This window comes from Exserohilum turcica (genome assembly GCF_000359705.1).
Source record: "Exserohilum turcica Et28A unplaced genomic scaffold SETTUscaffold_3, whole genome shotgun sequence".
In the NCBI taxonomy this organism is placed as follows: Eukaryota; Fungi; Ascomycota; class Dothideomycetes; order Pleosporales; family Pleosporaceae; genus Exserohilum; species Exserohilum turcicum.
This window is the reverse complement of record NW_007360136.1, coordinates 1,533,078-1,546,176: the sequence shown is the minus strand read 5'-3', so window position 1 is coordinate 1,546,176 and position 13,099 is coordinate 1,533,078. Positions and strand designations below refer to the sequence as shown.

General features: G+C 52.0%; 5 protein-coding genes across 5 annotated transcripts; 4 read left to right on the top strand and 1 right to left on the bottom strand.

Annotated features, from left to right (window-relative positions):
- Positions 1-414: 414 nt before the first annotated feature.
- On the bottom strand, positions 415-2,920 carry SETTUDRAFT_42150 (uncharacterized protein). The gene is made up of 2 exons (XM_008028896.1): positions 2,021-2,920; positions 415-1,968 (listed from the first exon to the last, which is right to left on the bottom strand). Exons 1-2 carry the CDS (start codon positions 2,808-2,810, stop codon positions 710-712), a joined length of 2,049 nt encoding a protein of 682 aa, XP_008027087.1. The 5' UTR covers positions 2,811-2,920; the 3' UTR covers positions 415-709.
- Positions 2,921-3,772: 852 nt separating this feature from the next.
- SETTUDRAFT_163739 (uncharacterized protein) lies at positions 3,773-5,542 on the top strand. Its single transcript, XM_008029274.1, has one exon. It carries the CDS (start codon positions 3,793-3,795, stop codon positions 5,299-5,301), a length of 1,509 nt encoding a protein of 502 aa, XP_008027465.1. The 5' UTR covers positions 3,773-3,792; the 3' UTR covers positions 5,302-5,542.
- A 2,191-nt stretch (positions 5,543-7,733) lies between these two features.
- On the top strand, positions 7,734-9,424 carry SETTUDRAFT_117399 (uncharacterized protein; the record flags this gene model as incomplete). The annotated part of the gene is made up of 2 exons (XM_008029273.1): positions 7,734-8,069; positions 8,117-9,424. 2 exons carry the CDS (start codon positions 7,734-7,736, stop codon positions 9,281-9,283), a joined length of 1,503 nt encoding a protein of 500 aa, XP_008027464.1. The 3' UTR covers positions 9,284-9,424.
- A 341-nt stretch (positions 9,425-9,765) lies between these two features.
- SETTUDRAFT_171955 (uncharacterized protein) lies at positions 9,766-10,593 on the top strand. Its single transcript, XM_008029272.1, has 2 exons — positions 9,766-9,865; positions 9,919-10,593. The coding sequence occupies exons 1-2, from the start codon at positions 9,823-9,825 to the stop codon at positions 10,533-10,535; spliced, it is 660 nt and encodes a 219-aa protein (XP_008027463.1). The 5' UTR covers positions 9,766-9,822; the 3' UTR covers positions 10,536-10,593.
- A 675-nt stretch (positions 10,594-11,268) lies between these two features.
- SETTUDRAFT_154563 (uncharacterized protein) lies at positions 11,269-12,963 on the top strand (the record flags this gene model as incomplete). The annotated part of the gene is made up of 5 exons (XM_008029271.1): positions 11,269-11,451; positions 11,500-11,790; positions 11,839-12,064; positions 12,136-12,734; positions 12,799-12,963. 5 exons carry the CDS (start codon positions 11,269-11,271, stop codon positions 12,961-12,963), a joined length of 1,464 nt encoding a protein of 487 aa, XP_008027462.1.
- Positions 12,964-13,099: the final 136 nt, after the last annotated feature.

Below are 13,099 nucleotides of genomic sequence, written 5' to 3'. Positions count from 1 at the left end.
GATCCCATAGTCACGGAAGGCTAGTACTAAGAATACCTTGAGTTTCAAGTTTGTGCCAGAGACCAGCAGGTATCGAGTACGTAGTTGAGCTTTGCAAGCTCTCAATCAAATGAGATTTTCCTTTGTACTCCTGATTGTCATTTTTGAAACCTACAGGTGGTAGAGACTTGTTAAATTTGTCGATGTATCATGAGTAAGAGATCCCTACTTCTATTGGAGTAAAACATCAAAAGATATCTTGTTCCAGCCCTGTAAGTCTTTGTGCCAGAAATGATGGCAAAAGAAGCTTTCATCTGAGGGTTTGCAGGCTCAAGTTTTCAGATCATTTTAGTGCTTAGGTGCTTCTGTTCGATTGGAGGGCAGGGCTTGGGTCGGTGTTCAAACTCGGTATACACCAAGGGTTTAAACGCTGCGGGGTTTGAAACCATACCTCAAAACAATCCACAGTCATTCTCTCATATCACAATCACCTTTCAGGCCTTCTTGGATATAAGTAAGATAATCTCTTTGCTAATGTTGTGGATGTAACTGCGCGCAGCTATCCTTGCGCCAAACGCCAAACGCAAAAACCCCAGGAATACTGATATGGGTGAATTTTAAGCCATACCCCAAGAAGGACAAGAATAACAAATTTTTTGCTAGAAAAACAAATTGGAAAAGGGAATCATATAAACCAAGCAACTACCCAACATGGGAGAACAAACGCGGCCTATGACTGTGACCGAATGGAACGAAGCATGGAGATGACGGGCAAGAGCTTGCGCAGCTTGTTCTTCTCGCTCGACTGGACAAAGTGCGTGTCCTGTCTCACAAGGTGGCCCGTCTGCATATGTGGAACAACTGCTGCAGCGCCCTTCTCGGCCGTAGGATCGCAAGCAATGACCGAGGTCTTGGTGCGTACAATGGGAGAGCCAATGGGAGACCGCATCTTCTCTGCGATGGGCGAGAACATGGCTTGTCTGCGACCGATGGGAGAGCAGACGACAATGGGGCGTCCCTCTTCGCCGGCCGGCGAAGTGACGACGATGGGAGTGTTCTTGCCTACTACAGGCGAGCAAATAATAATAGGCCTCTTCTTCTCGTTGACGGGTGTGACGAGAACAATAGTGCTCTTCTTGTTGTGGTTGAAGACACTGACCTTCTCCGTGGGAATGACCAGCTTGGGAGGTGTAACGGCCTTTGGTGCGTCTGCCGACTTGCGCTTCAAGCTAAAGTATGAACCATCGGGTCCATCTACCCAGGAGCCTTCGAAATCAGAACTTTGCATGGCTTTCCTGGCTACCTGGGCTTTGGCAAGATACATGAAGTCATCGCCTTCCACCTTGATCATGCAGTTGTGCCATGGCGTGGGAAGCTGGTATTCATAGACGGGGTTGGGCTCGAGACGCGTCTCCAGGGAGTCAATAGCGCGGACCTTGTTTGCGGGCAAAAGACGAATGGCAAACTTGGGACCTGCGTTGTTGTGCGCGTGAATAGAAAGTCGAACGTAGTTTGGAAGAAGCAGCTCAGTCAAGTTGGAGTATGCCTGGTTTCGAGACATCATTTCCTCTGCTACCAGAGCAGCTGTCTTCTTCTTTTGCTTTCCACTCATTGACTTGACTGACGGGATATCGGCCAGATCCTCAAGCATGAAGCGCGTCTGACCCCTGTAAAGACCAAGGGCATCGGGCTCTTGCTGCTCAATCAGCTGGCGGATATATGTGCGATCGGGACCGCCAATGCCGAGCATGAGCTTGCGGCAAAGCTCGGCGTCACCAGTAAGCTTCGTCTTGACGGGATGAGGCATTTGGTGCGAGTTGAGAAGCAGCTTTTGCAGGTCTCTGAAGCCGTCAGAGTCTGCTGCGAAGATGTTCTTGAGGCCCTTGAACTTGATGGTAGGGACAGGGCCAACATCATCCGGATACCGCTCCTTGTATATGGCTGCCATGCAGGCGTCGTAGGTGTCAATCATCTCGTCGTCAACGCCGACTGTTATTAGTTAGTGTTGATCTTAGGGCTTGCTGGTGAATATATGACTTACTGCAGTCGGAAAAGACGTGGCCGTCATTGATGATCCACATAGTCGCGCCAGGCGGGTACACGGTGTTGACTTCCTTGACAAAGTCGTGAAGTGCGTCCATGGCAATGTGCTCCGCAAGATCGGGCATGATGCCGCCAACCTTGTTTGGGTTGGGCGACTTGCAGGGAAAGGCAGGCAGGGCAAGCTGGATGGGAAGGTTCTTGTCGACATAGCCGTAGACGCGGTCCAGGAAAACCTCTTTGCCACAGACATCCCATTGGTCATCCTTGGAGACATTCTTCAGTCTTCGCTCGAAGATCTCGGCAATGGTTGTACAGGTCTCGCGGTGCTTTGCAGCCCATGGTGTGGTGGACGTGGACATGTGAGCGAATGGCTGAAACTCGGTCTCGAGGAGGACAAAGCGCTCTGCCCAAACACCAAAACCGTCGGCTTTGACAGACTTTGGTCTAGAAGTAACAAGGCCGATAGATAGGCCATTGGCGTGTTCGATCTCGGACACTTGGGTGTTGAGTTCTTCTTGTTGATATGAAGGTGGGAAGTTTGAGCGAATGTTGAGAAGAGCTGGGATGTCGGCGGTGACGTGGAGAGTCCTGATGGTCTTGCCAGAGGGAAGTTGAAGCTGATTCCATGACTCAGTAGCGGAGCACACTATGTCTTTGAGCTGTGTCCAGATTTCTGGAAGTGACTTGGAATTGCTTCCTTCGACTGCGAGCAGTTCTCCCGAAGCGTCTCTCCAGTACAGGCCCTGGATGCAGTGGTAGGTGTTGATGGACTTGTTGAGAGGCGCCATTGTGAAAGATCAAAGATGGGAATAAGAAATAACCGGGCTGGAAGAATAGGATGCTGAGTTTAGACAAAGGAAATAGATGAAGAGGATGCCCGAGGCTTGGATGGCGAAACTGTGGTGATTGAATGTGTGATTGATCTAGCACCAACTTTCCAGCATCTAATATATCAAAGACGTCGATGGCATATGCCCCAAACATTACCTTCCAAAGCCATTGCTCCACAGTGCCAAAGCGCAATAGGCCCAGCCTGCTGCGCATAGTATCCAGGCAAGCCACATGCCATTCTCGCAACGCTTACTAGCACGCTAATGCTGGTAGCTTCTAATCTCGCTACCACGGATTCAGCTCAGCGACTCGGCCACCGCTTTGCAAAGGTGCGGCCGTAGTGCGGGTCTCTTGCATTCTCTGCTACTGCGCTGGTACCAGTGGCATGCTGCGGTCCGCCGGGCGCACCGCTTGGCGTGCGCCGCAGTGCTACGAGGCGCGGCTGAAGCACGACGAATGGACAAGGGCGGGGCGTCCGGTGCAGGTTGGCATGCATCTGACAGTCAGATTCAGCGGGAAACTGTGCTGCGACGATGCGGGCTGAGTGGTTGGGGGCAGAGCGACGAGAGGCTTTGGCGGATGCATAGCGCCCCCTTGGCAGTCGGCCTGAGCTGGAGGACGGCCACCCTTGCCAGCGGGTCGAGAAACCATTGGCCCATAACGCCGAGCGTGGCATGGCGAGATGAATGTTACGACCCAAAGCTCGCTATTGTCTAAATGTAGGGGCGGGGAGGGAAGAGGCTTAGAGACACGGCAGGGTTGGTGCATCCGCCATTTCGCTTCAGCCCTCAGCCCTGGCTTGAGGGCACCGCCCCGCCATAGGGCTGATATGCTACTTGCATTGTCAACTGGGTTCAAATATGCCTGCCCAGGTAGCAACCGGCAGTATTGCGCTTCTGAAAGAAACATCTCCGCACCATGGTTTCCTATCTTTCGTTGATGTTTGTGGGAGCCTTTGCTGCCGTCTTTGGTGCGGTCAGCTTCTTCGTCTACCTTTTCACCCCTCCTCGCAACTTTCCCAAAAACATCCCCACAATTCCATTCTACTATGGGCTCCTGCCTCTCTTCAAGGATGTCGACCAAGCTGAGCTCTATCGACAATATCTCAAGGAACCCCTGGCCAAGCACGGCGCAGTCAAGCTATTCTTTGGCGGGCAATGGAACATATTGGTGACGAACCCGACCTACATAGGAGAGGTTCTCAAGCAAGAAGACATCTATGCAAAGTCTGGGAACCAAGTCAAGATCCCACATAGCGTGCTTGCTGAGTATACGGGCGAGAACATCATCAGTGCCCACGGCGAGAAGTGGAGGCTATATCAGCGCGTCATCAAGCCAGCCTTGCAAGCCGACCAGGACTCTGAGGACATCTGGAAAAACTCCAGAATCCTCGCAGATATGTTTCTGAGCGATACCAAGAACGCTCGAGGCAACGGAATCCCAATCTATGCGCCACTCCACCGGTATGCGCTCGCCAACCTTTCCGAAGTCTTGTATAGCTCCAGTTTCGAGACACTGCAGCACCCAGATTCCCCGCTGCACACGCTCCAAACAAAGATCAAGCCCATCATCTTCCACCCAATATTCATGAACTTCCCCTTTCTCGACTATCTTCCTTTGAAGATACGGAAACTGGGCCGCATGCTGAGCAGACAGTTCCGCCACACACTCCGCAACGCCATCATCAAAGGCCATACTCGACACGTTTGCAACGAAAACGACAGCAAAAACGTCGCTTGCAGACTCCTCGGGTCTCACCGTGAGGGCATGCTCAGCGACAAAGATCTCGACGACAATCTCGTTAGCACGTTTCTCGCTGGACACGAAAACCCCCAGCTGGCACTGATGTCTCTGATGTACCTTTTGGGCACACACACGCAGGTCCAAGACGCCGTCCGCAAGGAGATATCTTCTCTCTTTCCCGCCAACGCGTCCCCAGACTACGAGCCCTCGTACACCGACATCCACGACCTCCCCCTACTCACATCGGTGCTATACGAGTCCCTGCGCATGTTCCCACCCATTTCACAGCTCATCAATCGCCGCACTACAACCCCCATTGTCCTGGGCAACACGGTGCCTATTCCCGCCGGCGTATACGTCGGCTACAACGCATACTCTACCAATCGCGACACAGAGTTCTGGGGCCCTGATGCCGAGGCCTTTAGGCCGGAGCGTTGGGGCACTACAAACGAGGATATTGGTAAATTGTACCGCCGTGCGAACTCCAAAAGCGCTTTTATCAGCTTTCATGGCGGAAGGAGAGCTTGCCTGGGACAGAAATTCGCCATGCAGCAGTTGAGAATCACGCTGGTGCAGTTGCTGAGGGATGTCAAGTGGAGGGTAGATGACGCGTGGGATGGTAGGATGACGCCCGCAGGGCCGCTATACCCCAGGGGCTTGAAGTTGAAGTTTGAGAGGGTGAATGGCCAAGTAGAAAACGCGTGAGATGATATGACATGTTATTTGCATAGCGCAAGGGGTATTTTTCCGGAGTTTGGGCTACATTATGGCTTGATTTTATGCTTTGTTTGTTATTTTTCTTCGCAACTCCACATTGGGAGTCCTAGGTACTCTTCTGCAATACCCGTTGTTCTGACATTGCTTGCAATGAGAAACGTCATAATCACATGAAAGTAAGCAAATGTTACCGTTACTACAGCTCGTTATGTCGAGGCGCATTTTTACCGCCTGCTCTGGCCCCAATAGGACAGCCAAGCAACAATCTGACGTGGGGTCCAGAACAACTGGATAGCTAAAGAGAGGCGGCGGGGCGGCCCTTCAGCAAACAAGGGTATGGACCAGGCGGCATGTACGACGTACAACGCTGACCCGCTTTTGCTACAACGGTAGTACCTCGTCTTAAACACATCACGATATGTCGATGACACCAAGAAACCTAATGAGTCACATCCGCCCCGTTGTGAATCCTCCAAGGCGGCCCAGCACTGTGGAGACCAGCGATAAGTTTAGTCGAGTTTCCAAGAAAGAAGTGGAGATTACGGTAAGTAAAGCTCAATTTCGGCTCAAGGATGTGCCAGAAAAACGGTTTTCTTGCGCTTGTATACACACTCAAATCCGACTTCAGGCCCCCTCCATGTAGCACGTGACTTGCTTACGATGGATTCCCCCGAGACTATGCCCAATGCGATTGTGCAAGTTGAGACGACAACAACAACAAAACATGGAAGCTGGGGCATGGCTGCTGCTCTTGAGAATAGGTTCCCATGGAATACATGCATTTCTTTTTGGCCCCACAGAATACTTGGATTTCCCCTGGTGATGTGGTCGAGTTTGCTAGGGAAGATAGCGTCCTTTGGGTGGCCCAAGAGACGTCGGCGATTGGATTTCGCCGAATCAAAAACATCCATGGCAGCTGCTTAGGCTGTTGATAATACCAGCTGTTATGCGCTAGCCAGCTATGCCTGGATTATATGAGCGGGGGAGAAGACTGGATCCAAGTGCAAGTTCCGTACCACTCCGCCGTTAGTAAAAGAAAAACCCAGCATATCAGACGGAAGAAATCCGCCAGTGCCTGCTCCCCGTGAAAACAAATTTCTGTGCTACATCTTGGGCCAGATCATGGGATGCATGAGCCACGTTTTGAATGACACGTAGAGTTTGCGACTGTTGCGCCCGCCTCTCGCTCTTGAGAGGACGATTGCAGTGGCTAGAACCAGAGTGACGCTTATAGTCTGCAAGCTTCTCTCCTGGCCAGCGAGTAAGAACAGTAGCTAGAGAATAGCGATTGTTGGGCGTTCAATGCAGAGCAAGATTCTCCGTGATTGGACCATGCGAGTTGTTCAGCTGCTACCGATTAGCAGCGTGGTGCGTGTAACTCGCTGCACTACTTTGCTGCACGCTGCACGCCTATCAAGACAAGCGAATGTGGCCGTGGTCTAATGCCGCCTCCCGCGCCGGTGAATTATCCATCCCGTGTTGTGTTGTGTTGTGAGGATATTTTCGATTGTGTTAAAACCCGACCCATATGCTTGCGCCACGTTGCTTTGGAAAAGGCCGTCGCACGTTGCCTTCCCTGGCTTCTGTCCATGTGGTTGACTACCCATCCTGGAGTTTATAGAGGCGCAGTATATGTGTGCATAGTCGTCGTTTGGGTGCATATGGGCGCTAGGCAATTCAGCCTCACGCTTACCCCAGCTCCTGCGATCGGCTGTGTAAGACGGGCGCTAAGTAGCAAAATAGACCGGTTTTGCTAGTGTCGAAGTGGTGAATACGCCCTTGACTCGGGACAAAGCAAAGCCAACAACACCCTGCACAGCCAGCCGTTCTTTCACGCTTCAGATCCACCCAACGAACGTGGCAAGGGGTTGCATGTCTGCTAGACAGCAAAATGTCACCAGTAATACCGAGTGTGAGGATACGCCCACAGCCCTCATAGTGTAAACTCTGGTAAGTAGGCGTCATCACTCCCGTTCACGAAAGCATATGCAGACCGCGCCCGTGTAAACATCATCACCAACACCAACACTGACACCAGCAGCGCAATTCCTGGTAGAAGACTTGGACACGTGATGTTCGGGGGCTGAAACTAAGGGCCGCCAAGTCATGCACCCAAGCATTCCTTTGGTGGGAGCTGACCACAGCCGAGACGAAAATACCTCCTTTGTACCAAGCTGTCTTCCTCAAGCGAGCAGCCTGAAAGCGGGGCTATGCTGTAGGACCATTCCGGGCACAGCAAATGCGCCCAGAGTAGGGCGTCAGGGATCCCAGTGCTGCGTAGCGCACAGTCGACATGTAGGCTTTCCCGAGTTCGGGGCTATGCTGGTGGTGTTGGCCAGACATATCAGTGTCTGCATGCTTCCATCCTGGGACAACACACTTCATACTGTCCAAGACGCATTGTTGTTTTTTCCTTCACCATGCGCTCGCCAATCGATTTTGAAAAGGACCATTCGTACGACCGATGCCGTGACAGTGTCGACAGCTATGACTATCCTTCACCACATGACAACGAGGAAGCACCCGAATCATTCGCAGATGATACCCCTCTCGCACCCGCCCCACCGCCGTACTCGGCCTTTTCGATTAACCGCAGACGCTTCATCTTAGCTGTCGTTACGGCAGCCGGCTTCTTTGGACCACTTTGCGGAGCAGTCTACTTGCCTTCGCTCAAACTGTTCCAGACAATTTTCAAGACTTCCGAGGCCGCAGTAAATGGAACCGTCTCCATGTACATGATCGTGTTTGCCATTGCAGTGCGTAATCCAATATAATAGCTGCAACCCTTGCTAATGTCCAATAGCCTCTCTTTGGTGCGGCAGCCTCGGATATCGGTGGCAGGAAGACGGTATACATGGTTGGTCTCGGAAGCTTTCTCGTCGCCAACACATTGCTTGCTACACTTCCTGCTCATATCGCGCTTCTCTACTTTCTTCGCATCTTCCAAGCCTTCGGGTCATGCATCGTATTCTCTGTTGGAGCTGGAACAGTAGCCGACATCACGGAGCCTGCCAGTCGCGCATCGGCTTTGGCCTGGTTTCTCATGGGACCTCAGCTTGGGCCTATCCTAGGACCTCTAATCGGTGGTCAGTTTGCGACCGAGACACGGTGGAGATGGGTTTTTGGCTTTCTCTCAATCAGTAGCCTCCCGGTATACCTCGCCATTGTCTTCTGCATGCCCGAAACATTGCGGTCGCTCGTCGGAAATGGTGCTTCTCTTGCCAAACAACCCTGGGTGTCGATACCAAGATTCCGGACCAAGCCTTGTACAGATGCGAATGTTCCCAAAGCTCCTCGACCGTCATTCCGGAAGTTCATGCACCTTCTCAAGTACCCACCTCACTTGATCGTCTCTTTCAACGGAGCCTTGCAATTTGCTGGTTTGTACGGCATGTACGTTTCATTCCCTACCATCTGGTCAGAGGGATACAAGTGGACCACCGCCGAAGTTGGTTATGCCTTTCTCTGCCCTGGAATCTCCATGTTTGTAGCCTCAATCATTGTCGGTCGGCTGTCTGATTACATGCGAAAGAAGGCGATTGCCAACAGTTCAGACGGAAAAGTGGCACCAGAGCGACGAATTGCCATTCAGATCCCGGGATTTGTCATAGCAGCCGCGGGAAAGATAATGTTTGGATGGTTCACTCAGAATCGTGTGCACCCAGCTGCGGGCCTCTTCGGCTCGGCTCTCGCCGCGGTCGGTGTCTCCGTGGTTTTCGTTACGAGCACCTCCTTCCAGACAGAATGTGACCCCGCTCAGACGGCCAGCTTGGTGGCACTGGGAGGTTTTCTCCGGAACGTGGCTGCTGCGATTTGCGCAGTCATCATGGGCGGCATCCTACGTGGAATGGGCTGGGGCTGGGCGTTTACGGGTCTTGGAATCATGGATCTCCTCTGCATACCAGGCGTGTTGTTGATTTTAGTTCGTGGGGCAAAGTTCCGTGAAGCTTTGAAGCGTGGACAGCCATAGGGACGAAAAGCTAATACAGAAACCGAGATTACCGCTTCTTTCTCGGTGGATATTAGTAAGACTGTTTCTTTGCATAGCGAGGCATTGGTGGGTATTCAGTCGGCTACTTCTACAGAATGATAATATACGAACCTGTTATTCAATACCCATGGCACTGTTGCCACGCTTGGTCTGCTGGTTATCCATACTTCATCTAGGCGCAGCAATTGATCATAACGTTGCCACCCACACTCGCAGAGTGGTGAATAGCGTTCCAGCAGGCGACACCACTGCCACTGCATCCGCATAGACTTGAAAGCGGTGGGTAAGGGAGCGGGTACACACCCCGCCTAAATCCCGGAACTCCGGAACTTCCGAGTCCCCTGGCAAGGCCGGCTATGGTAAACTTCATCCATCCCATTTGTCAGCAGCGCTCACTGTCGCTTTTTCATTCCGCTGAATATAAAGGGAGGCTTCACTCGAAGCGATGATATCACCCAAGTAGCGGTATCCATCTCACACACAATCTCATCGTGGCGTTCCGAGCAAGTCTACGCAGCATGACGAACTTCCAGATCAACGTTGTCATCGACACCGTGTGTCGTAAGTCTTGGCGATATACCCTGCATGTCCCATACTGATAATGTCTGTTGCAGCATGGTGCTATGTGGGCAAAAAGCGCTTGGAGAAGGGAATTGCGGCCTACAAGGAGAAATACCCTGACTCCAACGACACCTTCTCCACCTCATGGTTTCCCTTCTACCTCAACCCGGATGCGCCAAAGAGCGCAGACAAGCAGCAATTGTACGAGTCCAAGTTTGGCAAAGAACGCACAGCAATGATGCAGGTGCGCATGTCAGAGCTTGGCAAGGCTGAAGGTATTAATTTCAAATACGGCGGCAAAACGGGAAACACACGCGACTCTCATCGTCTTCTCCAGCTGGGCAAAACAAAGGGCCCTTTGGTCCAGACGCGTATAATCGAAGAGCTCTTTGCCGCGTATTTTGAGAATGAAAAGGACATTACGAGCCGAGATGTCTTGACCGAGGCTGGTGTCAGGGCTGGACTTGACAAGAAGGAGGTCAAGGAGTGGCTGAAGTCAGACCAGGGTGGACCCGAAGTGGACAGGGAGGTCGTGCAGGCCAGACAGCAGCACATCACTGGCGTTCCCAACTTTACCATCAACGACAAGTACGAAATAGGAGGCGCGCAGGAACCAGCTGCTTTTGTTCAGATTTTCGAGCGTTTGAAGAAGCAGGAAGGCAGTCTGTGAGCAAAGACTACTTGGTCTGTATCCTAAACAAATCCATGTAATCACATGCAAGTCTGGACATCTTACGATTTCGGTTGTGCCGCATGGATATCCTGTGTGTTGGTATACACAAAGAAACGTACATGTTGGATTACAAGCAATGTGAAGCCCAACTGCAGGACGTACCTGTGCCGCCGTCGCCGTCGCTAATCCAACATCCCAAGTTCAGGCAAGCAGTCATGCACATGTGCGGCATGGCAACCATCCCGCTTCAGGCAGATAGCCTCTTCTCACCTGGAAATCCACACACCCACCAAGCCCACGCAGACACACAGCTCTCAGCCGCTAATCTAAGACGAGATCTAGATTGCCAAGTGATGCGCATATCTCATCTCATCTCATCTCATCTCACACTGTGATGATAAGCACCCTTTCTGTTCGCATTCCCGATATCAGATCCTTTGGGGCTAATATTAGCTTCAGGTATTACGCCCTGTCCGCCAGCGCACTCTTTGTACAGGAGAGCTGCATACAATACCAACTCATTGCCCAGTGGTGGCTGAGATGATGACGATGTTAAATAGGAAAATGGGCCAGTTGACACTGTGAGAATGATTTGGAGGACCACCCCCCTACTTCAAGCCCTAGCATTGAACGCCCTTTGAGTGAGAGTTCAATATATTGAATGGAGTTGTCGTGTATAAATCGTGTTTCCTCAGTGAGTCTTGTCTCCTGGTACTTCAGGACTTACAACATGGCCTTACTTGCGATCTTTGCCTTGGGCGCCATTTTTCTCATCGGCCGAGCGCTCCTTGTACCGCCGTCGACATACCGGAAAGCCAGAGTTGAGTCCTTGGCTTATGAATCAGATTTCCCCACACCAGGAGGCCTTGGTGCCTTTGCTGCGTCCTGTTTCAAGATCATTGATTGGTTCCATGTCACTGCCTTGCACCAACAGTGCGACCCAGTTGCTTTCAAGAACAAGAAGATTGGCGAGATTGAATCACTGGCAGAGCGCCATGAAGTGGGGGAGATCTTGCATGATCTGATACAAAAGGATGGAGCAGGATCGTGGCCACCAAATGCCAATCATGACAATTCGACTTGGCCCGCAGCACTTCGAGCATACATGGATATATACTTGGAAATGGCGCCCCTTCTGCCTCAGGCGACGCCTTCTCTCGATGACGAGGTAAACGTGGCGCGTATTTCAGCGTTCCGGCTACGCTTTCAGGACTTGCTTCGTGAGAGGGTGGATGTGGTCGCAGTGACAAAGGTACGACTCATACGAAATATCACCAGTTGAAGCTAACATTCCCGACAGCTTCTGGTAGCAGTCAGCGCAGGCGGATGGGCTGAACTTCCTCGAGACGTATACAATGCGTTTTACTGTTGCATAGCATCAAGTCGACATGCCTACAGGTGGGCTACGATCCCAGTGGTAAAAGCAGCCCAGATAGAGAAGGCAGTCAATCTCCCCATCGAGCTGAGAGAGCCATGGACGCTGATGCAACAGCACTTTGGCTGTGCCTCAGAAGCTGGCAATAACAGTGCGTACCCTCAGTACCTCATGCACGACATGTGAATCCTGTACAAGCAAAAGACTAATCTATACTTCCAGCAAGCAACCTGGTTCTCAAGTTCGATACGAACGGCACCTACAACTATGAGATCAACAGTGGCATGGCAACCAATGTGCTTGCGGGCGAAGAGACTTTTGCACGCATCTTCTACGATGTAGAAGTCTTCGGTGTGCCTATTTACTGCGACATGGTGCACGCCATTGTCGCCTTCTCACGCAGCGACACAGCCGCCTGCGCCCAGCACGTCGCCAACATGACATCGCAGCTGCGGCTCGTCACAGGCAGCTACATGGAGAACATGCACGACAAGGTGATTGCGCAGTCCGTCTGGCTGTCCAAAATCCAGGGCTTCTACGGCTGGGGCATCGGGTACTTTGACGCCGACGAGAACGCGTGGGAGAAATTCGACGGGCTTAGCGGAAACCAGGTCTTGCTGTTCCAGGCGCTCGACGCCTTTCTGGGAATCGACCAGTACCTCTCTGCGAGGGACCAGGAGAGAAACGTACCCAGGAGACAAAGAGACCTGTGCCATGCGCTGAGGAAATACTCGTTTCGAGGCGTGCTGAGCGATGGAGGGGAAGATGAGAATGTGCACCGGATTCTACGTGATTTTGATGCGATTCTGAAGCGGCTGAGGGTACGTTGTTGGTCTGGTGCTACAGTGTATGAGGTTGCAATGTGCTAAAGCGAGCGTAACACAGTTATTCTGTGCGACTCATCGGACGCGGTCGAAGATATACCTCTCGCACCCTGCGCCTGAGAGACTGCCCATGACGGCTGGAAAGTCGTTGCTCGCTCCGGATATCGGCGAAAGCCTGGAATTTCTCGACACCTTCATGGAAAGGCGGTTGGCGCAGACGGTGTAGGGCTCCTGGTTTGCAAGGTAGATGTCCGAATGTGGATGCTTCGGAGTTGGGCGTGTCGGCGTGGGCATACTTACGGGGATATACACGCACATGTAGAGATGCAAGCGAGTGGTGTCTTGGATGAACTTGCCAGACG

Excerpts from the sequence above, each read along its gene's own strand:
- SETTUDRAFT_163739 (XM_008029274.1), top strand. The coding sequence starts at position 3,793 with ATGTTTGTGGGAGCCTTTGCTGCCGTCTTTGGTGCGGTCAGCTTCTTC.
- SETTUDRAFT_171955 (XM_008029272.1), top strand. The coding sequence starts at position 9,823 with ATGACGAACTTCCAGATCAACGTTGTCATCGACACCGTGTGTC. Across the intron at positions 9,866-9,918 it reads TGTCATCGACACCGTGTGTC|CATGGTGCTATGTGGGCAAA; the intron begins GTAAGTCTTGGC and ends TGTCTGTTGCAG.
- SETTUDRAFT_42150 (XM_008028896.1), bottom strand. The coding sequence starts at position 2,810 with ATGGCGCCTCTCAACAAGTCCATCAACACCTACCACTGCATCCAGGGC. Across the intron at positions 1,969-2,020 it reads CCACGTCTTTTCCGACTGCA|TCGGCGTTGACGACGAGATG; the intron begins GTAAGTCATATA and ends AACTAATAACAG.